Genomic DNA, 26088 nt, shown 5'->3' on the forward strand with positions numbered 1-26088 from the left:
GCAATTTTTTCTTCCAGTTTATTTGTTAAATTGATCTGTAATATGATGTAATATTTGTGATATGATTTTGCTAATGGTGAATATCCATTGTATGACGACGCAGAAACGCGACTATGGATTTGAATATTTTGACTATTTGTTTACATTTCGGCAGAGGCTATGTCTGCTCTGTGATTATTCCTTCAAATGAAGGTCGAAACCAGCTGTCCGCAAGACATGCGCAAGCTTGCTTGTTTTTATTTTGCGTTGAGTGCAACATCTGTGGATACCCACCCTCGGCTTTCAATCTGAATGAGTTTTTTTAGTCGAGATTGTTTTTTCATTGCAATTTTCATGAAACAGATGAAATCTAGTCGAGATTGCAATTTTGATGAAACACGCAAATTGACCAACGTCAAAATCTCTCTCCAAATAATTGTTGTGTTCCGTAAAATTGAGCTTTATTGTCGCACTAACTGTGAGAAGTCTCAATTTTGAGTCTTGTCTTTTCATTTTGTGGAGAGGGCGTTGATACTGAAAAGGCTCAATTTTTTGATGTGGGGACAAAAAAATCTTAAATTCAGAAAAGTTGTTATGCGGCAATTTTTCGTTCCTTAAAACTGACGTTGACACCTGATCTTACATCTCTAAAAAATATAATTTTGACTGGAATTGTTCTTTCATATCACTTTTAATTGGAGGAAGATTTCTATTTGTTCAATTGCTTATTTTTGAAATTTCTCCACTTGTCTATTTTGAAGTTATTGAGCAGAATGATTCTTCCTTAATGGTTAAGCAACAATAGATTTAAACTTGGTTTAAATAATTGTTTGCCTGAGATTGTTTGTCATCCTGCTGTCCGTAATTGCCTTTCGGTCTGATGTCGGTAATTGTTGTCAAACAAATGCCTTTCCGAAAAAATTGCACTCTGGTTTTGTGGATTAGCATTTTATTTGACCTCCGTTGATGAAATAAAAAGTGTTAATTTTACCGTTTCTAATGACTGTTGATCTTGAAAGTTTTGGTAAGTTATTGAGCTTCAGAGTGCAAACTGTTAAATAGATTTTGTCTCAAACGTTTGCCTCCTGTGCGCTATTTGCTAGAGTGGGTTGAAGCATCATATGGGAACCCAAATTACCGTGGTTCCCTGTGTGTCGTAGTGCATATTTTCACTTTAACAGCTGAGTTTGCAGAATTCGCAAAATTGAGACAGTTGTAAGCGAATTTTTATTAGTTTTTTATACCTTGTATATGTCGACAGTTAACAAAATTAGGCTTGGGAATTCCATTTATTTTGCTATTGAGCTTAGTTGGAATCTCATTTAAATTGTCCATATGGTGACTGATACCGTCATCAATTTCAAAATTTTAATCGTTTGCTTTGAAACGTTTATTAAAGATGCAAGCTCCTCTTGAGATAAATGAACTGATCAAATTTGAAACTTTTTCGGTCATTTCCTTTTCTGTGATTATCTTCATTCTTGCGAAACGGCAAAATCTGTCGGATAATTATTGAGTTGTTTCCGTTAGGTATGAACTTCTAACGGAATCATACCCTTAGGAGTTGTTTGTATTAGTATTTTGAAAATGTACTGCAAAGTTTTCTATCACTTTGCTCCATTATATTTCATACTCTTTTTCTGCTTGTTGCACGTACTTTTTGCTTCTACATTGGTTTATGTTGGTAATCCCTTCAAGCAGAATGTGAACATATTTTGAAGGAAAATAGGCCAAATTAGGCGAGCGCCGCTTTGCTTATAGATTAGATTAAGCAAACAAACTCGTGTAGTGATATGTTTACTTCGCGTGTTTTCATTGAAGACTGAAAAGGAAAGCGGCTAAACTTGCACTTTCTGGGAAAACTTTGCTGAACGCCTTTCGTGTGCACGTTTTCCACAGTTGCACTATGAAAATCCATTAACAATTCTTTTGAAGGCGCCCCTCTTTGACGGGGCATGTCTGCTAGCCTGGAAAACAATGACATCTGTAGTGCATATCCTAGATTTCCCAAGGGAAATAAATAATTAAAATGGAGCACAAAGCTCTCTAGATGAACTTTGACAATCTAGTATTGACAATTGCTTTCCTTTTCAGAGTTTTTTTTTCATTTCAGATTGAACATGGTGGCTGATTTTGATTCTTATCGGTGACAGATTGTTGTTTATTGCCAATGGAAAAATCAATGTAATGTAGCGTGTACTGCATAATGTTGTGTTCACGTGTTTTATTTCACTCGTTCTATGGAATTGGTAAACAAACGGTGAATTATTTGTTTTGATTTTTGTGGAAATGGAGCTACTTAATTGCACCTGCATTTTTCCACGTTTCCAGTCGCTTTTCCCCCTCTTGTGAATTTGCAAACAATCTTCCAATGATTTAGTGCGTTCAATAAAACTAAATTTTGAACAAATGGCGCCTTCTTTTTCTTACCTTACTCCGAGGCCTTAAAACATATATTCAAAAAATATTCCACTTTCTTATCTATCTATCTACCTTATTTCAACTCTATCCTATTTGATCCTTGCAGTTGCTGTAAAAGAGCTCTAGTGCACTAAAAGCCTTCTTTCTCCTCACTTTTACAGCTCTGTTTTATATCCTCCCAGTATACATATCTATAGCACACACCACCAAGTGATTATCATACCACAACCTCTTTCTTATTTCTCTCCCTCTCTTTATCGTACTCTCTTACGGCCACTGGTTCATTTTTCATTTGAACTACTTCTTCTTGCTTTCACTTTGTATTCCACATGTAAACCCTTGTTGCGCATTTTCCCTCATTTTCATTTTGCTGGTTAAATTTGGAATTAAATAAATAATATCTTTACCATCTCTGGTTAGCTCACGCTAAAATTCGTGGCGTTTCGTGCCTTCATTTGCATTTTTTTGTACATTTAACCTTGCTTCCTATCCATTTTACAAATTGCGTTGCAGCTCGAAGGTTGCAAAATCCATACCAACAAGCTTCCCATTATTTATCCGCGTTTGTCAGAGGAAGAATTATTATCTGCCCGGAGACTAAATAGCTACCGGTCAGGCTGCATAATATAGATCAGTCTAGATTACTTTGTGACGCTTTATTCCGCAATTAGTTAGCCGCAGGGTACTGGTTGCATTTGCTTTGTTTATTGCTTGCAAGGAGGCCGGAAAACTTACACGCGTTCCTTTCAGTCACAATTTTTTAACCCGATTGAGTGGGCAGCTTATCTGACAGTGTGAATACAATGGAGGACGAAGTCGCTGAACTGACACAGCCTCCCTCGGAGGAGAATCGTGATCGCTTCCAGTTAGTACTCATAAATAGACAGCAAGTCTTGAACTCTATTTTAATGTACTATAGAGCCCAACAGTTCGTAGTTAATCTGCTTAACTTCACGCTGTCGGGTAATAATTATCCTTTGCATTATTTTTGACAGACTAGAAGCCAGCAAATTCAGTTCTAAATTGGGAAATAAGTTTGGCGTTTTTCATATTCAGTGAAAACTGCTTATTTAACTTGACGTGTGATGCCTATGCTGTGGATGGACAGTTGGAATCGTTTCTTCATTTATGGCGGAGGCTATTTTTTCAATATTTTCATTTTTCAAAATTTTGCAGCTGCAACTAACGATATTTTGACTAGTTTGTCTCCAGGTAGATTATGATAGCACATATTTGATATTTTAACACACACAACTATGTATAAAATTTAATGGTTAGACCCGCTTATTTTAGGCTTCATTATCAGTGTAAAATCTCAGCTACACTCTGATGTAAACATTCTGATGGATAGGCGAGGAAAAGGAAAAGAAAGTTCCCTTCATTGATTTTTCATTGTGTGGCAATTTGGACGCTTGCATCGAAAAATTGTACAATCGTAAATTTTCTGGCCCATGATATTATTTTATAGGCTTGAAAAGACGGAAAATACCCAGTTGGAACGCATTTAAAAGAATGTTTTTAACAGTTGTATTTGCAAATTATTGTCGCTATCAATCTGAAATTTCCTTTGTAAATCCTATTAGTAAAAAGGGACCAACGATAGCGTTGAACATTTATCGCCTAATTGCAGTTAACAAATGATTGATAACAAAAACAAACTTTTATACAAGGGACATTTAGTTTTCAAAGCAACGAATTATCAAAGAAACGATTTAATGGAGCTCTAATAGCGAATATGGAAAACTACAGCCGATTAAAAATATAACGTCATTTTACAGCTTAGTTTGGCAGCTTAGTTTTGCGTTTTCTCTCTAAAGCATTTTTTTTCAGTTATCATTTTTTTGTAGCAACCATGTTAGTTGTTGTATTTTAAAACTAGTATTATAGATCACTGTGCTCTTTTGGGCGCAGTTGCTCTGGAACCTTGTCAAATTTGTATCAGTCCTTAGGAAATTTTGTTCTGGAGACAGGGAAACAGAATTATTTCAGAATAACCGGGACTTCGAGAATCTGCCAACGTTAAATGCACTCAACAAAAAAAGTAGCAAAGCAGATATGGTGCGCAACGGAATTATTTTGAGTTCTGACGATAACGGTCAGAGTCTAAATGTTCAACTGTATTGAAGTCTGATGTTTGAGAGTTCTCTAAACGTCCGTACGTAAAATGGCCTTTGCTCTTCGCTTTTCACTTGAACCGTAGACAAAAGATCTTATTGCTTTTTTTACTGTAAAGTTACGAAAACAATGTTTCTTTGCCCTCTCTTAGCGTATAAGTTCTTTATTTCTAATGATTTTTTAAAATCATTCAGTAATTCTTGCACTTCTTATCGGGAGAAAAAAAGCAATTATTGCCCCATTGAAGCATTCATCGAATCCTAAATAAATATTGGTTCCAATCTTTGAAAAAAATAATTTCAATTTGGTTGCTTGATTTTTTTTCCGGAAAATTGACTGGTTGTGTTTGCTCTAAGTTTGCCAATGTCTGATAAAGTTTGCCTACGACTTCTCTCTGCTCACTTTTACTAACAAATTGATCCAAAATTTTGTCAGAATTTTTAGTGGGGAGAGAAAGAAAGAAAAGAAAATTTATTTCTTTGATCAAGTACCAAATAAGTAGCAGCAAGTACATAAATTAAACATAAATATTGACTGGTTCAAACATGATCAAAGTGGACAGGCAACGAGGTATTTAAACCCACACGCCCTGCACTTAGAGACTCTGTAAAATAGGCAGTAGGACTATTTCAACAAAGAAGTTCCTATGATAACAAAAACATAGAAGAATGAAGAAATGGAAAAAAAACTTAAAAAATATTTTTGCTACATTCGTCAAAAATTAACAGCAGCCTTATTAAAGCTCAAAGCTCATTAAACTTTATGGAAAATTTTGAAAAATTGCGATAACTCGGAAACTAGAAGGAATTGAGAGCTCATTTTTTCACAAAAATCCCATTCTTAAAGTAGATGTCTGATAGCATTTATCCAAGGGGTCGTTTTTTAGAATTTCCTAGAAAAATTATTCAAAGATGTATTTCACTAGATCATCGTTATTAACCAAGTATGTATCCTTAAATTTATGATAAAAACTTTTTACAACTTTTTCATTGGATCCAATAATATTGTAGGGAAGAAAATCGGCTTTACTCAGTGTATTAAAGAGCTTCGAAGCTCTGAATTTAACTGATCGTTTTTCAATCATTCGCTTACAAGACGGTTCCATTAGTAATGTTTTTGATGCACTTCGCGTAGGTCTCGATGGCGAAAACGAGAACAAAGAATTAAGGTAAATTTCACGATGTAATCCACTCAAAGACTTCAAAACTAGCTTCAATAACTAGTATTTATGAAGCTGGTAGATGTTAAGTAAATTATTTTTAACAAAGATGTCATTAGCACTGTCGGATTTTTTCTGAAATAATTGAGCTCAAGTATTTTCTTTTGTAAATTGTAAATGGTCAACAGGTTGCTATAGCTGCTGCAACCATAGACTAGAATGCCATATTGGATAATAGAACTTATGTTCGTTTTATAATAATCAATAAGCTTGTTAAGCGGGTTATAATGCCTAAGTTTTGAATTAATATCACATTGTTTAGAGAGTCTAGATTTCAGCACCGATAAATGAGAGACAAAGGAAAATTAGAAGTCAATTACAATGCCGAGGCATTTACATACGGGCTCAATGGAAATGTACTTGTTATCAATATCAAACCTATTTTCGCTTGACTTCAAATTCTTTTGAACGGTCTTTTAAATATTCAAACAAAGTTTATTAGCATCTAGCCAGTGTTTAACATTATCAAGTGTCTCTTTGCACTTCCTCGCAGGACTTATTAAGAAACGTAAGATTTGTATCATCTGCAAAAAGGAGGACTTTAGCATGTTTACAATGAATTGGTAGGTCATTTATGCAGATAAGAAAAAGCAGGGCGCCTAGTATAGACCCTTGTGGTACTCCATGTTGTACTTTCAACCATTGCGAGGAAATGCAATTGACTTCTACTCTTTGCATTCGGCTCCCGAGATAAGATTTCAACCAATACAAAACATTACCTCTTATCCCGTATCTTTCTAATTTATAAAGTAAAATTGTGTGATCAAGTGTATCAAACGCCTTCCGTAGATCCGAAAAAAGCAGTTTATGTTCTTAACATTCCAGTTTTCCCTTATTTTATCCGTTAACTCAACTAACGCATCGATGGTACTATGCTTGTTTCGGAAGCCGAATTGACAGGGTGAGAGGAGCCCGAATTGCTCAAAAAAGTTGTAAAACCTTATATACATAGCACGTTCAAAAATTTTACTCCATACATTTAAAAGTGAAATAGGGCGGTAGTTATTTTCTTCTAACTTACTGTCTTCTTTGTGGAGAGGAAGTATATTCGCATTCTTGAGCGATTCGGGGAAGAAGCCATGAGTGAAGGACCAATTAATAATGTGTGTCATGAAGCGAACCGTAACAGGGGCTGATAATTTAATTATTATATTACTTAAGCCATCATCACCAGATGATGCTTTGTGAGCCAAGCTATGGGAATAGGAGGCACGTTATTGATCGACTGACGAATTTTATTAGGTACATTGACAAAATAGTGATTGAACTTTTCTGCCACGTCACCAAGAGAGGGTGACTCGTTCGCTTCATAACAAGAGGATAGAATAGGAATCTTTTTTGAGTGCGAACTTCTGCCACTGATTTCATTAAGGAAATGATAAGTTCGTCTTGAATCACCAATGCAAGACTTAAACTTATCTGCATAGTAAGATTTTTTTGTATGCGTTTTCGAAATTTTTACGCTTAATTTTGAAATTCGCCAGATAATCGGGATTATTGGGGTTACTTTTCCATTCTCTATGAGCTTTGTTACGCTTGGTTTTAAGATTTTTCAAGGAATTCGTCAACCATTTAGGTTTGTTATTTGATTTGATTTCCTTTTCATTTTGCATTGGGGGCAAACTTATCAAAGACCTTAAAAAACTCGAGTTAAAGATTTCAAAAGCAATTCTTGGATCAGGACTCCTTAATATTTCAACTTCCCTGAGACTCAGGTGTTCTTGGAGTTCATGCAGGAAGAGCTGTCTCCGAGATTCATCTTGAATGAATTTTTTATTTCGAAATTTACACCGAGCGTCAGTCTGATCGAGGTCGTTGATCGACCAACTAGCTAGAATAGGATAATGATCTGCAATGTTTTGATGGAACGGGATATTTGATTTAAATGAAGCAATATTTTGATAGATGAAATGACCTAAGCAGGTTGATGAATGATCAGTCTCTCTAGTTGGACGATCCGAACTATCGAACAGACTGAAGCCGTTTGCATTTATAATATCGACATTGTTACTACTAATCAAATTCTGAGATTTTGTATCGATGTTAAAATCCCCGCATATTATAAATGGCATTGTGGCAGAAGTATTACCTTGCAGATATTCATCAAGTAACTCAATGAACTGTTTTTTGTGAGTTTTAGGTTTACTGTAAATCATCAAGATTTTAAATGTGCACGATTGGCTGTTGATTTCAACACATATTGCCTCCTCGAATGGAATTTGCAAGGTTTTATTTATCGTCGCACTCTCATGGACTTGAATCATCACCCCTCCGCCGTACTTGTTACGATTTTTCACTTCAATTTTCGAGTATCCAGGCAAAAGAAAATTAGAAGTATCGTCATTATCATCTAAGTGTGTCTCTGTAAGGCATATGACTTTGGGAAGTGATTCAAGTCCATATATGAAAGATTCCAATTCCAGCAGTTTGTTCCTGATTGAGCGGATGTTTAAATGCAAAACAGATATTACCTGGGTGGGTTGAGATGTAGAGGGTTTATCACGGGACGGTAGGGGTTTGTGGAGGGGTTCAACAGACTTGTGAGTTATTGTTTGGGGGAAAAACACCATTGAAACAGGCAAGAACGTCAGAGAGGGGGTAGTTCATACACCTTCATACAACCCAAAAAATTTTGTAAACTCTAGCGTCGTTGTTCCAAATTTAGTGCAGTACGCCTTCACGCACCCAGGCACTTTTTATGCGGTTGTCAGTTTTCATAATGTTCAAGAAGTTCAATCGGGTTCTGGTGATGTCCTCGACCACACTTATATAATTCATGTCGTCCACCTCTGCTAGATTCTTTTTCTTCTTCAGGTCCAGTTTTGCCACCCTTTTATTGAACTTCTGCCATGATGTCGGGAATGGCATTTCTAATGGCATTTTGAATAATAGCTACTAGTTTGTCGTCCGGGTTTTCTGTTACAGGACTCAATTCCGTACAGCATCGCTTGGGCCCTTTTGCAACCGGAGTTCTTCCCAGATAGCTCAAAGGGGGAGGGATAGTTTGATACGCTTGGCTGTGGCTGTTTTGGTGTCCATTTGTCATCATCATTGCCAATATGAAACTATTTAATAAGTTTATCACAACAATTAGACTAAATCACAACTAGTGGGGGCGAGAGTTCTCGTGCATATTGCTGTAGTTGATGTTATTAATTCATCGAAAGATTTACTGTTAAATTTTTGACAGAAGTTTGTATCACCGTTAAGTTCAATGGAAATGAAGCACCATTGATAAACTAAGTATTGGAGTTGGGTCCCCTTGAAGGTTTAGTGTTCCAATGCACAAGAAAACTATAGACTGCAATTCTTCCAGAGAAAGAGGAAAAACCAATCAAATTTGAAATGGTTTGTTCATCTTTTTACTGGTTTCCGTGGTTTTTTGAACAGACTAATTTGTTTGCAATTAGAGCGTTTATATCAGACGATTTAATTCAACGGATTAAGTATCGGAACATATAACTTTTTTGAGTTATGAAACAGAAAGGTAAAAATATTTAGAGAATAACTTAATTTTTTTCTTAATGCATTTCTGTTTGCGCTTACGCTAAGCATTTTCCGCACGTCCCCTAGTTCATTTGAAAATAATTTGATTGAAAGTGTACCGATTTGCGACTAGAATATGAACATGAATAATTTCTGAGAAAATATTTTTCTTTTCTATATTTTGCTGATTGTGCGCAATGCTTCTAATTTCTTCCAAATTTTTGCTCTCTATTGGCTTTTTGTTGATTGGAAGGTTCAGTCAGAACAAGTTTGAAAAATCAAAGAAAATACCGGTATTTTTACCCACAAAAAAGTTGAATCAGGAAATTTTGAAAGTTGGGCGCACATTTACGCTATAACTTGTATCTTCTTAGTTTTAAAGCGTTTTTCCAGAAAAATGACTCCATTGGTTCCCTAAGGTAGATTTAAAAGCATGTCAACTGAAAACGCATTCGTATCTCGGAAAAACGAAAAAAAATTTTTTGCCGTCCTTGACTTCTTAGACTTGAAATGACTTTGACCCTTGCCTTGTTCAAGTTGGTCTTACTTTAAAAAGCAGTGGAAATTAACAAAATTCTTTTTTGTCTTAAAAATAGAAACGTAGTTCAGTGATGGTTAATTACAGCTATCTCAATTGCAAAGCTTTAAAACTATAAAACTGTTACTATTACAGAATGGACAAGAAGATCGGCAAGGGGCAGTTTAGCGAAGTGTACAAGGCATACGACAAACTCGCCGACACTTTTGTAGCTCTCAAGAAAGTCAAGGTTAGAGAATTTTTTCTATTCAGTTTGTTTAACCCGTTTACGGCTTGATTGATCTCGTTATAACTGACTTTATCTCTCATTACGTACCATGAAGAAGTGAAAATAAACACAGAGTAATATTTTGATCAAAAAATTCTGATGAAAACAAGAAGTTCAATGTAGAGAAATAAAGCAAATTCTCTCTAGTTAAATAACTGGTACTTAATATTGTTGTCAACGATTTTTTGTTAATTAAATATTAAATATTCAGTGGAATCGTTAAAGTATGCGCATTGTTTGTGTGTGATTGCAGATCTACGAGATGACAGACGCAAAAGCACGGAATGACTGCATCAAAGAAATCAATCTTCTGAAACAATTGGATCACCCCAACGTCATTCGATACATCGAGTCCTTCGTACTCAACAACGAGCTCCTGATAGTGCTGGAACTGGCAGACGCGGGGGATCTCTCGAGGATGATTAAGCACTTCAAGAAGCAGAAAAGATTGATTCCTGAGAAGACTATTTGGAAGTATTTTGAGCAGTTGTGTCAAGCGCTCAATCACATGCACGAGAAACGAGTCATGCACAGAGGTATGCCTTTTTTTACTTGAAACACCACTTGTAACTTTTCAAATGCCATATCTCTGGCGTGCCAGATTCTACAATTCCAGATTTTCTTAAACATAGTGCCAGATTTCAAACCCGCAAATTTGTTTTCAGCAAGGTTACATGACTCTTCTCAAGTCAAAAACCTGACTCACATCTCGAACCGCTCCGTGGTTCTCAGTTAATGCAACAGTTGCTCACGTAACCCATAAGTGATTTTTCTCTCAATCGCGTCGCGTAGAGTCAGCCAATTTTTTAAATTCGACAGTTGAAGACTAAAAAATGAAGTGAAACGTACATATTGCTACTTAATATCTCATCAAACGGGTTGCACCCTTCTCCGAACAGAGTCCGAGAACTGGCCAAGGACTCCTACTAGTCTCCGAAGAATTTTTAACTACGTTATGATGTATTTTTAAAAAAAATTGTTTAATTGCTCTTGAACGAAGTTCATAGCAATTATTGTAAACGTGTGTGTGTCTTTTTTATGCAAAATTTTTGCTTGATAATTTTGAATGTTCGAGTGACTTTTACGCCCTTGACTTTTTGCGTTTCGCGTGATCGAAAATTCTCTCTCAATCACAATTTCAAGCAGCTGAACTCAATTGATGGCAATTTAATATTAAAAGTCAAATGAAAAGTGCGCCGAAACTGATGCCATTTTTTTACTTTAAATATTAATACTGGTATATGTTAACCTCTAATGTGGTTATTTGAAGCGCACTGTTGAACTTATTAGTCCAGCAGTGCGCTTCACTGTTGGACTAATAGCAGGCTGCAATTCCTTAGAGCTCCCACTAGTCGTTCGAGAGCAATTCTTCCGACGTTTAGTCGTTATGTTTTAAACCACTTGTTCTTTCAGCGTCTATTTACCAAAGCTCATTTCAGAGAGATGGCGGTCTTCCTTTACTCACTTGCTGTCTTTGCGTCAATTTTTCCGAGCTCATCTTAGAGCCGGCGGATTTTGATACTTGTGATGTATCAGTATACCGAGCTCATTTTAGAGCCGGCCATATTTTATTTTATCCTACTGTTAACGATATCAACGAACGAATTATTCAGATGTACAGCTATTTCAACCAGCTACGAACTTATTCTGAGTACCAGAAGAAGTGTTAAAATAAAACCAGATGATGATGATAATGATTAATCATAATTGCATTACTTTTATCTCATTTCAGATCCTCAAAACAGATCTGTAAATTTTCATTTTCCTTGTGCAACAGAGCAGTAATTGAGGCAAGTGATTTTAAGGCTCAGATTTGTTGAAATTGATGTCCAATGTCTTAATCTCAATTGTGTATACAAAGTTAAGACTAAATCACCGAGCGTTTGGCTGACCATAAATGGGAACGTTTTTGTGTCCATTGAATGATTGATCTGATTACAGACATCAAGCCGGCAAACGTGTTCATAACAGCACAAGGGGTGGTGAAGCTGGGAGATCTGGGACTGGGGAGGTACTTCAGCTCTAAGACGACAGCTGCACACAGTCTGGTGGGCACTCCCTACTACATGAGTCCAGAGAGGATCAGCGAGACTGGATACAACTTCAAGAGTGACATCTGGTCACTCGGCTGTCTCCTCTATGAAGCTAGTATTCGCCCCAAATTTGTACTTGAACCTTATACCATTCTATTTCCACGCTGTTTGGGGGGTAAACTCTAGGTCATTCTTTTAATTCTGTTATAAGCGTCTATCGCGGCTATTTTCCGGCAATATGCCGGCTATGTTTTTAAAAAGAAACGCTTTTTTAGATGGCGGCGTTGCACAGTCCCTTCTACGGGGACAAGATGAACCTGTACTCTTTGTGTCAGAAGATAGCCAATTGTGACTACCCACCCATTCCAGCAGACATCTATTCCATCCACCTTAGACGCCTCATTGATCAGTGCATCTGTCCTAACCCAGACCAACGACCAGACATCTCCGAGATACTTAAGGTGACAATACACATATTACAGTTATCAAGATCTTATAAAACTAGTAAATGTTAGTCCTGAATACTAAAGCAAAGGTTATTGCCTGGACAGCAATCATTTACACAAGCAGGTATAAATAGTTAATTTTTAATAGCCGCCCTCATCTTCTCAGCCGGCTATTATAGCGCTCCTTTTTTTACAATTCAAAGAATTTGAATTGTATTGGGGCGCTGTGTGTTTTTACAATCCAAGAATTGGATTGTATTGGTGCTGTCTTTTTTATTTTTGTAAGATGTTTTCACACCCGTTTTCGTGACTTTGAGCTTTCAAAACGGGAAAACGGAATAAACAGGTAAAGCTCAGCGGGCATCAAGTTTCATTAGAGGTCTGAGAGTAGTCCCTCAAGTACTCATAGTGGTGAAGCTACTGGGAAGGCCGTAATTCAAGGTTAAAAGGTCATTTTTGGGAGTTTTAGAGCCTAAAATAATGAAATTTTTAGCACTTTTTCATTTTTTGAATTTTTGTTAGACCAGTCTGAAATTGAGGTTTATTAAAGTTGATAAAGGTCCTTTGCAAGACGTAATTGCCTTTTACTGCCACTTTAAGCGCTATATCTATTGCTACTCCAAACATAAACACGGTAATTTATACTAATTTTTTCAAATTGTTTGAAAATTTTTGTCATTTTTTGAGTTGTTTCAGACTTTGATGTTAAAAAAGCTCCTCTGGGGTTTAATAATAGGTTATTGCATAGTTTCTAGTGGTAATGAAGTGGTTTTAAACATTTTAACTTCATGAATTTTACCAATTTTTTTAAATCAAACTTGTTTTTTTTTCCAAATTTTCTGACATTGTCATTATTCAATTCCAGCCCCAGGGGGCAAGAAACTTCATCTAGGGTTTGCTAACAGTTTGCTGAAAATATTTTTTGGCCATGTAATTTTCTTCAACATTTTAATATCTTTTACCAATTTTTTGATAAAGTTGCAATTTTTTTCTTTAAACATTGAAATTTTTATTCAGTGGCCAGGAAACCTCCCATAGGGTTTGCTAGTATGTTACTACATAGTTTCTGGTGCAATAAAATAGTTTCCAATTTTTAAATTTGCAATTGTAGGGAATTTTTTAAATAAAGCTTGCAATTTAAAATTTTCGATTGTTTTCAAATTTTTCAATTTTTTTGTCATTCTCTGAGTTTAACTATCTTTACTGGCCAACGAAACTTTTTAAATATTGTAGACGTCTTACAAAACAAAACTCTAGAGTCAAAAAAATGTTTTGACCTTTTTTATAGCCCTATTTTTGGAAATTTTAAATTTTCTTCTCAGTTTCTTGATACATTTGTCATATTTGTCCAGTTTATCTACTTTTAGTGGCAGATTCATCTCTTTCAAGGTTTTTGCGTGAGTTAATGAGTATTTTGAAATGATTCATATATGGTCTTCAAGTTAAAAGCTTCAAGGGTTTTAGCATTGATCGTTTTTTTAGTTAGTTTGTTTGATTCTTTTAGTTTCTCAACTCTTGAGATTTTGTCTTGTTGGCTGGGATTGTTCAATTGATCTGCTGGTCCGATTCATTACGTCTGCCTTTCATTCAATTACTTGGATTGTATTTCAGGACTTGTCCTGCTATGTTTTTTTTAAGATGTGTTCAAACATTTTTTCAATGACTTTGATATTTCAAAACGGGATAAACAGGTAAAGCCCAGCTGGCATTGAATTTCATTAGAGGCACAAAGTGGGTTTTAGTAGTCCTTCAAGTGCTTAGAGTGGTGCAGCTGCTGGGATGGCCTTAATTCAAGGTTGAAAGGTGATTTTTATGAGTTTTTGGGCTCAAAATGGTGCAATTTTTCATGTTTTTCTTTGTAATTTTTTGACTTTTTGCTTGATTAGTCTTAGGTTGAAGTTTTTAAAATTTGATTAAGGCCTTTTGCGAGACAAAATTACGCGTTATGACCATTTTATAAGCTATATGTTTTGGTGCTACAAACACAAACACGCAAAATGATACTAATTTTTGCATTTTTTTTTCAAGTTTTTTTGAAAATTTTTGTCATTTTGAGTTTTTCCAGCTTCAGGGGCCGGGAAATCTCCTTTAAGGTTTGACAATAGGGTACTGTTTAGTTTCTATGGATTGTTTCTAACAATCGATTGGTTTTAACATTTTAATGTCTCGAACTTTAACATTTTTATTGATAAAATCTGCAATTTTTTTAAGGTTTCCAAAACTTATTGTCAATTTTTGATATTTGACCATTCTCAAGTGCCAGAAAACCTATTCCAAGGTCCGATAAAAAAGTTAGTGTATTGTTGTTAGTTTCAATGGATTTGTTTCTCAAAAATTTAACCCTTCGAATACTAGAATTTTTTTGATAAAATTTGCTATTTTTTCCAGTTTTTTCAAAACATTTGTCTTTAGTTCATTTTTCTTGTATCAGTAAACAGGTAACCTCATCCAGGGTTTGATATAATTACTTGCTCGTGGCAATTGAATGGCTTTCAACATTTTAATATAACGAATTTCTATTTTTTGAAATTTCTAAAAACTATTGCCTATCGATCTTTGAGCCAATGAATTTTTTAAGGCTTGGAATTGGGTTAGTGAATAGCCTCTAGAGACACAGAAATGATTCCGAAGATATTAATATCACGATTTTTAGCACCATTTCATTAAAATTTGCAATTCATTTCATTTTTTTAAAAAATTTTTTGGTCAGTGTCATGTTAATCGATCTTCAAGGGCCAATGAATTTCGGGTCTTGCAGATATAATATTGGACCGATCCCAGAAACAAAAACTGGTTTTGAAACATATTTTTGAAATAGGTATATTTAAAGGGATCAAATTTTGCCTTAGGGGTAAACGCTTAAGAGTTTTAGCAATGAGTATATTTTTGTTTAGTTTGTTTGATTATTTTAGTTTCTCAATTTTTTTGATGATTTTGTGTTTGGCTGGCATTGTTCGGTTAATCTGCTGCTCAGGTAGAGTACTTTTAATTTTTTTATTCAATTCTTTGGATTGTATTTCAGGACTTGTCCTGCTATGTTTTTTTACTTCGTCGAATAAAAAAATGTTTCGCTTTACCTCATTTTGCCGCTTTTTCAACATTTTGCGTGATATCTTTTTGACTTCTCTAGGCTAGTTTCTCTCTTCTCTCATTCTGCTAGAAGTGAATTTGAACATCAGTTGCTTAGCAAAGCAATTCAAATTGAACAGAGTCAGTATAAAAAATTGAAGTCAAGAAATAGAAACGGGATAAACCCATAAAGCCCAATTTCAGATGCCCGCTATTTGAACGTCGTTCCTATAAGTCTTAGTTACCATCTCTTATGCTTATTGGTATTGATAGTAGCCCCTGTGGCCTCTCTCTAAGAAACAGAAGTATGTTCAACTACGAAATTCCATCAAAATAAATCGGACTTAAAAAAATGTTTTTGTACAAAAATCTTTTTTTTTCAATATCTTCTATTCTTTCAATCCCAATCATGCATACTGGAATCAACGGCGGCTATTTTCCGGCAATCTTCCGGGTATGTTTGAGACAGCTTTAGGCTCCCAGGCAAAATTCTTTTAGTTGATGGAGCATTGTTTGGGTCCTGTTGCTACTTAACACACTTTTTGAATTGATCAATTTTTAATCGAGTCTTTTTTTTTACTCATTTCTTGATATTTGGGCAATCTGAAAGCCTTAGACCACGCAAATTTAATATCAAATTTAATAAAAGTTTATTTGATTAAATTTCTATCAAATCTCGTTAGCATTCCTATAGTCTACACCAAACCTGTAAAATCACAATCCAATCTGCGGGCTGTTGCCACAATAAAACCGATATTGAGAGTAGAAGGTTGAAAGCCCATGTAGCTTAGTGGTTATTTAGGGTGCCTTAGTTGTACTTTGTAGTGCCGAGGTTTTTTTGTCCTGGAGGTCGTGGGTGCGCAGCCCTCCTCAGCTAGAAGCTTTTGCATCATAAAAGTTTCTCTAACTTATGACACTTATAAATTGATTGCCTCCGCCAGTTGTTCGAGAGGAGTTCGTCAAACGTTAGTCAATTCATGTTTTTTAATTGCTCTCGAAGGAAGTTTGAAGCAATTGTTTATTGTAAACATGTGTCTTTTTTATGCAACATTTTTGGTCGACCGTTTTCTTATAGAACATTCTTTGAATTGCATTTCTCGAGTGACTTTTCCACGCTTGACTTTTCAATTTATTTGAGTGATTTGAATTGCGCGGGTTAAGAAATTAAGTCTGTTGCTAAAATAAAACCGATTGTGAGCGAAAATAATGTAGCGTAGTAGTGAATTTCGCCGACGCTTAACGGAGAGGTTGCCGATTCCAACCACTCCCTGGTCAGAAGTTTTGTCTCAAAGTTACTCTAGCCTCGCCAGTCGGTCAATTCAGAGAGCAATTCGTCCGGCTTTAATATGTTTTTAATATGAAGGAGTTACCTCACTTTCCAATTACTTTTCGCATACTTGAATTGACAAGCTAAAAGACAATACAAACCATCTCACGCGAATGGCTGGATCTTGAACTCTTTTATGTCCAGAAATGCGTTGACTTTAACTTAATGTTTTTGGGCTTCATGTCAGAAAGCTAATTTTTGCTCAATTTCAGTACTACACTCAGCAATTGTTATAGTACTGCGAGGCTATAAAGCTATCGCAGTTATTCTTTTGCCAACTGTTCGATACAATGTTGGCACAACAGATAAAATATAATAAACTAATGACTTGAATTAAAACGCGAGCATGTCACGTGCATGTCTGGGCATAGTATTTCGATAAGTTGACTCTAGTGGTCGAATCGGAAAAATTGGTGAGCGTATTGTTAGGGAAAGTATTTTGTAGGTTATCAAGTGGAAGCACTCAACGATTAAAATTTAATTGCGAAAAACGTTTGTGATATCTATTTCTGAATCATTGCATGAACTAGGTCACTGTCTGGTCAAATTTAAACAACTGCTCCTCAAGTTGGAGGAGTCAGTTTTCTGCCAAAATGAAGATCGAAGAACGCCAAAACTTAGTAGTCTCATTAAGCATTTTCAATGAATTAAATGGTCATTACTGAACTAAGCCTTCCCCCTATTTTAATTTCCAATCAGCGAGGATGAAAGACAGCAACTTGTTTTTCCCCATAGAAATAGTACGATGTAAGCTTGTTGCGCAGAGGTTAGAATCTAATAGATGTTGGCGTGCAATAGGCAAATAACTGAAAGCGGTTTGTTAAAAAAATTCTGTGGGAGATGGTCAAGATACTGACCTGTGCACTGGGCAGTTTGGAACTAATTTGAAAAACTTTTATTAATTCAACCACAGTCTTCTATGCACAATTATTGATTGTCAAATCATGACTTTAATTTTTTTAACAATAATATTTCCGACTGTAGTTTTAAATTCAATGTTCGTTTTTAATTGCTATCAAACGGAGTATGATACAGCAGAGGGAGTTGGATAAAGAGAGTCTGCGGCTCTAAGAGCGGTAGTTGGCGTCTGTTGAAGCACTGATACAATACTTGATAAGCCGTTCAAATAATTATAGCTGCCATCGGCTACGCTTGCTTGAAATTTACTTTGATAGTGTTGCGACTCTCCACAAAAGTTAACTCTTTTTTCTCACAAATAAATTTTCTCGCAAAACCAAAGTTTGTTCAGTTTTAATCTTTAATTGCCGCTCCTCTAAGAACCAGGATTACAAAAAATCAACTGTTTTGTCCAACTTTCAGATTTGTCGGATTCACTGTTTCCGCAGCTTTGTGGCTCCTCAAGAAAACATTTCGGCAAAATATGGGACTTTTTTCGGTAAACGTTAAGAGGCTCAAGAATACAAAAACTGTTCAATTTAATGAAGCGAAATGTATTAGGTGACGATGAAGAAGCAAAAACATCTTATGATTCTAGTAGTGGACAAGACAATTAATGTCTACATTTTCTTACTGCAATGATCGTATTTGTCATGTGCGTGCACCTCCCCTTTGACCGCAGTCTCACGTATTTCAGTCTGCTGACCTTTAGAGGAATGAAATCCCAGCCAGGTAAACCAGAGCATCGTCGGGAAGACCATCTGGGTTCCAGCTCTTTGAGGGGTTGTGTAAGAGCCTCAATTCTCTCCCAACCATCTTTCGGGACAAGCAGATGAAGTGTTGTTTCGGCCAAACATTTTGTAAAGCCGTATTTATCATTTTAGCTCTGCGATCACAGTTGACTGTGTGATTATTTATACCCCGTGATTACTTCTGTGAATATTACTGCATTTATTTTGTCGGAACCTTACACAGTAAATTTCCTAAATGGACTTCCCTTCGGAAAAAAGGCAACCCACCATTTTCCTTTCCACTCCACTACTAACCATCTTTCAGCCATACAGTGTAGCAATCATCCCTAGTTCCATCACTCAACAACCTTACTGACAATGTTTCCGTTACGCAATGACACAGCTTCCGGGTTGATGGGATTGGAGTTCACAAGAGACTTTATTTCAAGTCCAGCCAACTTTCCAGATTTTTGACAGCCTTAACGAGATTTCGACAGTCAGACATGACTGCAATAGCATTTTTAACAGGGTCCCTTTGACAACCACGCTGCTCCCTTCCTTCACGGACGCTATTCGATGCTCTTGCTCAACACCGAATCTCCGGCTGTTCCCTGCGCTGATGTGAATCAGACTGGCAAGGAATTCAGAACTTGATTGTTTTGAGACCAAGGGGTTTTGAGTCCACAGAGCCCTGTTCCAGGGTCACTCCTGACTGTCAGCTTTGCTTACTTCTGCTAACTGAGCTAGTAGTTAACCATGGGGACCCACCGAGAGCTTACGGACCTTATCCCTGCCTTAAGAGTCCGACCTTTTCTCAAAAAGGCTTGCAGCGTAGCATTGCATTTCCAAGTCTCCCAATGTAGCATTTCATTTTCATTTCACCGCAATTTCCAAGTCATGCGGGTAATTCGTCAGCCACCTTTCTTGATCTTTTCAAAATATGTTCAATAACATAAGATTAACAACTTTCATAAACTGAAGCCAAACGCGATAATTTTTTTGGGAAAAATGCTCCAAATGCACGAAATTGCTCAAAGTACCGGATTATTCACCTACCAAATTGGTGCAAAGTAGCGATACTTTTGAAATATCTTAGATCAATTCTCGCGATAGACCAAATTCAAAGAGACACCGATGAAATTAATTAGCGCGTGGGGTGGAAATAAGATCCCCCACTACATGGTTCCTTTACGAGCTGCTTTATTTCTAGGTTGCACTGGAGCAGCACCAGAGATGCCAGAGTGCTCACTGATTGGTGTATAACAAAGGAAGCTCGACAGTGATTGGTAGCTGCATGCATGCTGTGACCTTACTGGATCTCAAATTACCACAAAACTCGAAATAACCGTCAAATACAGAATCAAACTTCGTACTCGATTGGGTATGGCTGAAGGTTGATAGGCTTCAATGATTTTGATAACCGTACAAAGTTAGATGAACATTCTATTCACTCATATTAATGGCTTAGCTTACCAATTTTTGGATATTAGTTTTGCATTAGCTTAACGGCTGCAGAAAATCTGATGCTTAGAGATAAACTTGAAACTGCTTATATCCAAGTGCTACACAAATTGCATGCCAAAATACCAGCCGCTTGTCGTCGGAACAACTTAACTTAGTTAGAGATGATCTCAACAGGCTAATATAAATAAGTAAAAAATGAATCAGTGCTATGTATTTAATTAAATGAACACTTTTTCTCGGACACCCTCTATGCTACTCTATCTCTGTATCAAAATATCGCTTAACAATTTTGAAGTCTGAACTAAAAATAATGAGTTAACTGCAATTAATTAACCAGCCGCAAATTTATTAACTGTAATCATAACTTTGAGCTTGGTCTATTTGTGAATTTTCATCTCCCGTAATCCGGTTTTGTTTTGCTGTCACCCTTTTCCACCACCTCTCTTTTAAACCCGATTAGTTTTCCCCTCTATCATTTCACCCCAAGTTTTTGTTCCCACCCTCTTGAGGGGGGAGGAACTATATACTCAACTGGGTTTTTTTTTTGTTCCGTGAATTTTCGCCGCTCGATATATTCATCGTAGAGAGTTGAGACTGGTATCATTAGAAAGCTCGTCCAGCGTAGAATATGGAATTAAAAAGATTTCTTTAATTTTCGTTTTCTACAGGGAGTTATCGAGGCTTAAACTTCTGAGAAAAGAAGAGTGAATTCACATTGTTTTTATTCACATTTTCCGGAATTTTTGCCTAAATTTTCGTCAATTTTGCTAAAATTTGTTATAATTTTTAAGAATAGTGTCGTTGATTTTATTTTTGAAGACGAACAAGCATTTTTGATTGTTTTGATTTAATTTTTTGGTCAAAAAATCTGGATAAACATTTCAAAATTTAGCCTTTTTCATCAACAACAGCACGAAATAAGCTACTTTAGTCCACTTTGATTAAATTTGCCTACAGTACACCCCCAAACAACACTCATACAATCTTTGTAGACTCAGAGGGGGGCTATTTCTACTTCAGAGTCCGCAGAGAGTGCCTTGTAGTTAAAACTTTGCCGTTTTTTGCTAACTTTACTCGTTGATTATCAAAAATGCAAAATTTATTTTGAGTTTCAACTCAGAAATTATCTATATCTACAACATTCGAAGAATCAATTGTTCTTAACGGACAATAAGTATTAACAGGGGTAGTTTTGGGCCATTCTTGGACTGTTACAATCCAAAAAAAATCGGGTTGTAATCAGTCGGTCTTCTTTTTTAAAAAAAAAGACTTTTTTTTTAATAATAAAGAACAGAACATATCAAATCAAAGCTCAGGAGTGATAGGTCCAACCAATTCGCTTGCTAAACAGCTCCAGGCTAATGCATTTAGTTTTTTAATTGAAAGTTTATGGTCGTTTCTTTTTTAAAAATAATTGACTTTTCAATAAATAATGGCTTAATTAACTTTTCCTCTATTTTTTTCTTGATTTGTTCAACTTCCAGCTTAGTGTCAGCAAAAAAAGACTGCTTCTTCTTTCTACTGAGTTAACATTTTTTCTCGGTTGCAGTTTTAAGCCTGAAATTATTGTTTTCTGGCTTTGATACTACAAGATTTTAGATTTTTGTTTGTTTTGATATTTGCCAGTTTTTCACGTTTTCTAATTTTGTCACATTATCACATTATTGACAGTTCTCATGTCACCTTATTAGCATTCAAATTAAAGCACAATTGAACATATTAAAATCCTGAAAGATATAAATCATCGTTTTAATGGCCTCGACGCCTCTTTCTTGAAGAAATCAATTGAATTTTTTAATTTTGTCTTAACTGTCATTTATACTTTGTCGTTTCGGTCGTATGAAATTTCCTGTATAGTGATAGCTTTCATTGGCTTTTCATGGAAGAATAGAAAAACCGATATTCTGATATTAGCAGATAGCTGATGGCTTTTATGACTTTCAAACCCATCGTTTTCCAAAATTAAAAAAAAAAAACTTTTTTAACTTCGCAATTTTGTTCTTTTTATGTTTCTTTTTGTTACCTAATCTCGTTAGTTGATTACAGGTCAAATATGACATTATGGGTGTCAAGGGAATAAAAGGGATTGGTGTCCCAAAATCTTTTTTTTAAAGATTTTGTTATGACCTTACTGGCTTCGACACCGCTTTTTCACAAAAAAAAATTAAATTAATTTGATTTTTGTCATATTTGACGTTCTTTTTGTAGATACAAGAAATATTCTGGATAATTACAGGTCTCGAGGGTTTCCTTTTCATGAAAAAACGACGATATTTAAATAGCTCTTTTTGTAATTAATGCCTTTCATGACATTGAATGTAATTTTGTTTCGAAAAAAAAATTAAAAGTATTACATACTTTAGCACTTCGCTTTTTTGTCTACTTGTTACCTAGTCTTACTAATGAATGGCCACGTACTACATTATAGCTGTTTGAAGAAGGCGCAATCAAATATATTTTGAGTGCCAAAATTTGGCTTGACGGTTTTGACAGCGTTTTCTGGCAGGTTTCAATTGAAATTTTGTTTGTTCTTTGTTGTTCTTTTTAGCCGCTCTAAAAAATGAATAAGGTCAGGTCCTAATGCCCTTCTATAGAAGCAGTGGTAATCGGAAATTTGTGGTAATATTAATTTATTCCTAATGGTGTTTATTACTTTGAAGTTAATTGTTTCAAAAAAATAAGTTAATTTTTTTTACTTTTCTGTTTTTGTTCTTTTTTGTATAATTGTTACCAAACCTTTTTATGGACTGGTCACATATGTTTTCTGGTGATTTATAAGTTATTTTTGTTTAGTTTCAGGTTTATCTGACGGTATGTTGACTTTGTTATTAAATTTAGTTTTTAAGAGGGACATAAATTTTTTGATGTAATTAATGTTTGTTGTTGTTGTTGTTGTTTGATTTTGCTGTTCGTTTTGACTCGCTTTCTTAATATTGACATATTACAGCAATCTAATGCATCAATTTTTACTCCACTGAGTTATTTGTTTTGGAGGTTATCTTATCGTTCATACAGAATTTTTTGAAAAAGACTTGGGCTTTTTTGGGATTCGCAAAAAATAATTTTTGGGTTTTTCTGTCTGTTCCTCATTTGGTAGACAATTATGCCAAAATTGTGGATGGGCGGGGTCGGAACCTTATGTGCCATTGCACATTACCGAGCCGCCTTGTATGATTAATACTCAAAATTATAGATTCTGAGGGCATGGGGGAAAGGGTTGGGGATGAAATGATGTAGGGGTGAAAAGTATCAGAACAATCTATTTTCTCATGATTTTTTGTTAAATCTGTTAAATTAATATTTAAATATCAAAAGCACAATAACGACACGCCGCTTGTAACAAGCTAACTATAAATTCTACTTAACTCGGAACTGTTTTCAGCAATTATGTAACTGCAATTGTTCATTAACATTGAATGTAAAAAATATTTGGTGCTCCAGTTGAATTTGAATTTAAAATGTGGATTAGTAAATTAGTCGTTGAATTCTGTCTAGCATATCATGAGATAAAGAAGTAATTTTTTGTGTCAATGCATTTTTGAAAGGAGATTGAGTTGTACGCGCCTAGTAACCTAATTGAAAATTAATCGGAAAATGGGGGAACATATCCTAGATGGGAAAATGGGGGAACATAGATAGGAAATATATAACCCGCCCGTTCCTTTAGGTCACGGTTTTGTCACACTTGAGAGTTCGTTTCTAGTCTAGTAAATTGTTCCTCTGGAACCTTGTATATTGTTGTGAATGCAAATACATGCTTGAATGCCAAATTTTGAAATTGATAAGCGGAATATGCTTAACACATATATCCCACATATATCCCACATAGTATCCCACATATAGCGGGAGTATCCCACCATAGTATCCCACAACCTTTGCCTTTAGTTTTAAGTTAAGTTTTCAAAAAAAAAAACTCGAGGAGCTCTTGCCCGTTTCTTTTGAAAATCTTTTTAGAGCGGTAATGTATTTGTTTAAGCAAACATAAATTTTCTCTATTTTAGGGAACTTAGATTATATACAGTTGCTAACTGAAATAATCGACGGTGCCTAAAACGTAATAGGGTATGTAGGTGATTTTTTTGCATCTCTTTAAAATCATTACGCTGCTCTTTTCAATTATTAAAACACAACCTAAATTCAGAATATCCGATCCGTTGCTATCAGCTGTTACCAATTGATCGTTTTCTGAAACGCGAGAAATCTGATTTACCGCAGAGCAACTGGTGATAATTGTGGATAGTTTTTGAAATAAATGAGAATTCTTAAAAGGCACATTGCATAGGCTAGTGGTCAGGAAACAAAATGATGACCGTTCTGAAAACCCCCAACTTTTTGCCTTTGGAAATGGGGAGGCAGCTACTCAGTGGCAAAATTTCCATTGATGCCCTAAAATTGAAATTATTTGTAAAAAATTCTTATGCTTTGCAGAAACAAAATGACAATGATTAAGGTTTTTGGTCCAGCCATCTCGACTAGCGGAATGGAATCAAAATGGCGGTAGTAAAAGTCGCCCTAACTTTTCCTGCTTTTGGTCAATTTCCCACCAAATGGTTAGTGACAAATTTGCGTAGGAAAACCAACGCAATGGGAACAATTTTCAATGGAAACAGTAAAATTTTCATGAATTTATTGAGAACTTATCACACATCTATTCTTTTTCTGGCCCCCTTTTTCTGGATAAAAATTTTACCAAATAAAACGTCAGCTGGTCATGACAACATAAGTTCGATTTTGTAAAATTTCAGGTCCCGTTCCCACAAAGCCTTTAGCTGATATATTTAACCGATGAATTAGACAGGATACTTTTTCTACTTTTTGGAAATTTGCAAAGGTCGTTCGTGTTCATAAAAGCGGTGACACTTCTGTGCCAGAAAACTATCGATCAATAAGCTTGATAAGTACATTTAGCAAATTCTTTGAAAAAGATACACAAGATTGCTAAGTTCCGTTAAAGCATAAAATTCTTAACAAATCAATTTGGTTTTCGGTCGTTTGAATTGTGTTGACGAGGTCGAGGAACTGACAGAATCAATTGGACAGTAATGGAGAGCAACAGTCTGGACATTTATTCTTGCTTGATTTGAAAAAAGCTTTTGATACAGTAAAGAATCAAATTCTCCTCAAAAAACTTGAATTCTGAGGCTTTCGTGGTAAAATCTTATTCAGAGCTATCTGAGTGACAGAAAAGTATGTTGAATGGGATAACTCGAAATCAGTGCAAAAGTCGATAAACCTATGAAGTGCCGCAGGGGCCCCTTTTGTTCATTTTGTACCTCAATGATCTGCCTAGTGCCGCAGCGGATTGCAAAATTGTTCTTTATGCCGATGATGCCAGTTTATTTTGTTCCGGTAAAAAATCTGGAGTAGTCTTAGAGAAAAATGTTAAAAAATATCCCAATGGCTATTCTTAAAATTATCCCAATGGCTATTCTTAAATAAGCTTACCTTGAATGCAAGCAAATGTGAAATCAATCATTAACTTTGGCGTTCTGTTCTATGGCTGCACTTATAGGTCAAATCTACAAGATATCTTAAATATTCAAAAACGAATAGTGAGGGCAATATTTTTCATAAAGAAGCTGAATTCTGTATCTGAAATTTTCCTTAAAAACAAGATCTTTTCAGTATTCGAACAAAACGTTTCAGTGGTTTTCTGTGAGTTATTCATAAGAATAAGAGACGGTAGCTATGATAATGTTGTTAATTTAAACGCCCAAGTTTCAAATAGAATATGCACCAGAAGAGCATCTCAAGGGCTCTTAAACCCGCCACGAACGCGGACAAAATTTGAGAAACATTTTCATAATAAGTTAATAAAAACCTTCAATATCCTGCAATCTGTAAAAATTCAGCCAGCATACTTTCAGCCAGCAGTTTCAATGAAACATTTGTTTGATAAGGCAGAAATTTTTGCTCGTTTTTTCCGATTGAGAAATGGCCCAAGTTGAAGGTTTTTATAATAGGTTTTTATTTGGGCAACCACTCGAAGGGAAAAGATTTTCTCATTGGTTTTCCTTGTTGGAATAATGTTTATTTACTTTTAAAATAAATACATCAACTTGTACCTGTAACAAATCCAACTAATTTCAATTCAA

The 26088-nt window shown here is 35.5% G+C and overlaps 1 protein-coding gene across 1 annotated transcript; it reads left to right on the forward strand.

Annotated features, from left to right (window-relative positions):
• The first annotated feature begins 2096 nt into the window (after window positions 1-2096).
• Window positions 2097-20529, forward strand: LOC142342857 (serine/threonine-protein kinase Nek6-like). The gene is made up of 6 exons (XM_075394488.1): window positions 2097-3265; window positions 9894-9987; window positions 10280-10562; window positions 11968-12170; window positions 12335-12520; window positions 19740-20529. The coding sequence occupies exons 1-6, from the start codon at window positions 3204-3206 to the stop codon at window positions 19779-19781; spliced, it is 870 nt and encodes a 289-aa protein (XP_075250603.1). The 5' UTR covers window positions 2097-3203; the 3' UTR covers window positions 19782-20529.
• Window positions 20530-26088: the final 5559 nt, after the last annotated feature.

This window comes from Convolutriloba macropyga, chromosome 7, assembly GCF_964194025.1.
Source record: "Convolutriloba macropyga chromosome 7, txConMacr16.3, whole genome shotgun sequence".
NCBI classification, from domain to species: Eukaryota; Metazoa; Xenacoelomorpha; order Acoela; family Convolutidae; genus Convolutriloba; species Convolutriloba macropyga.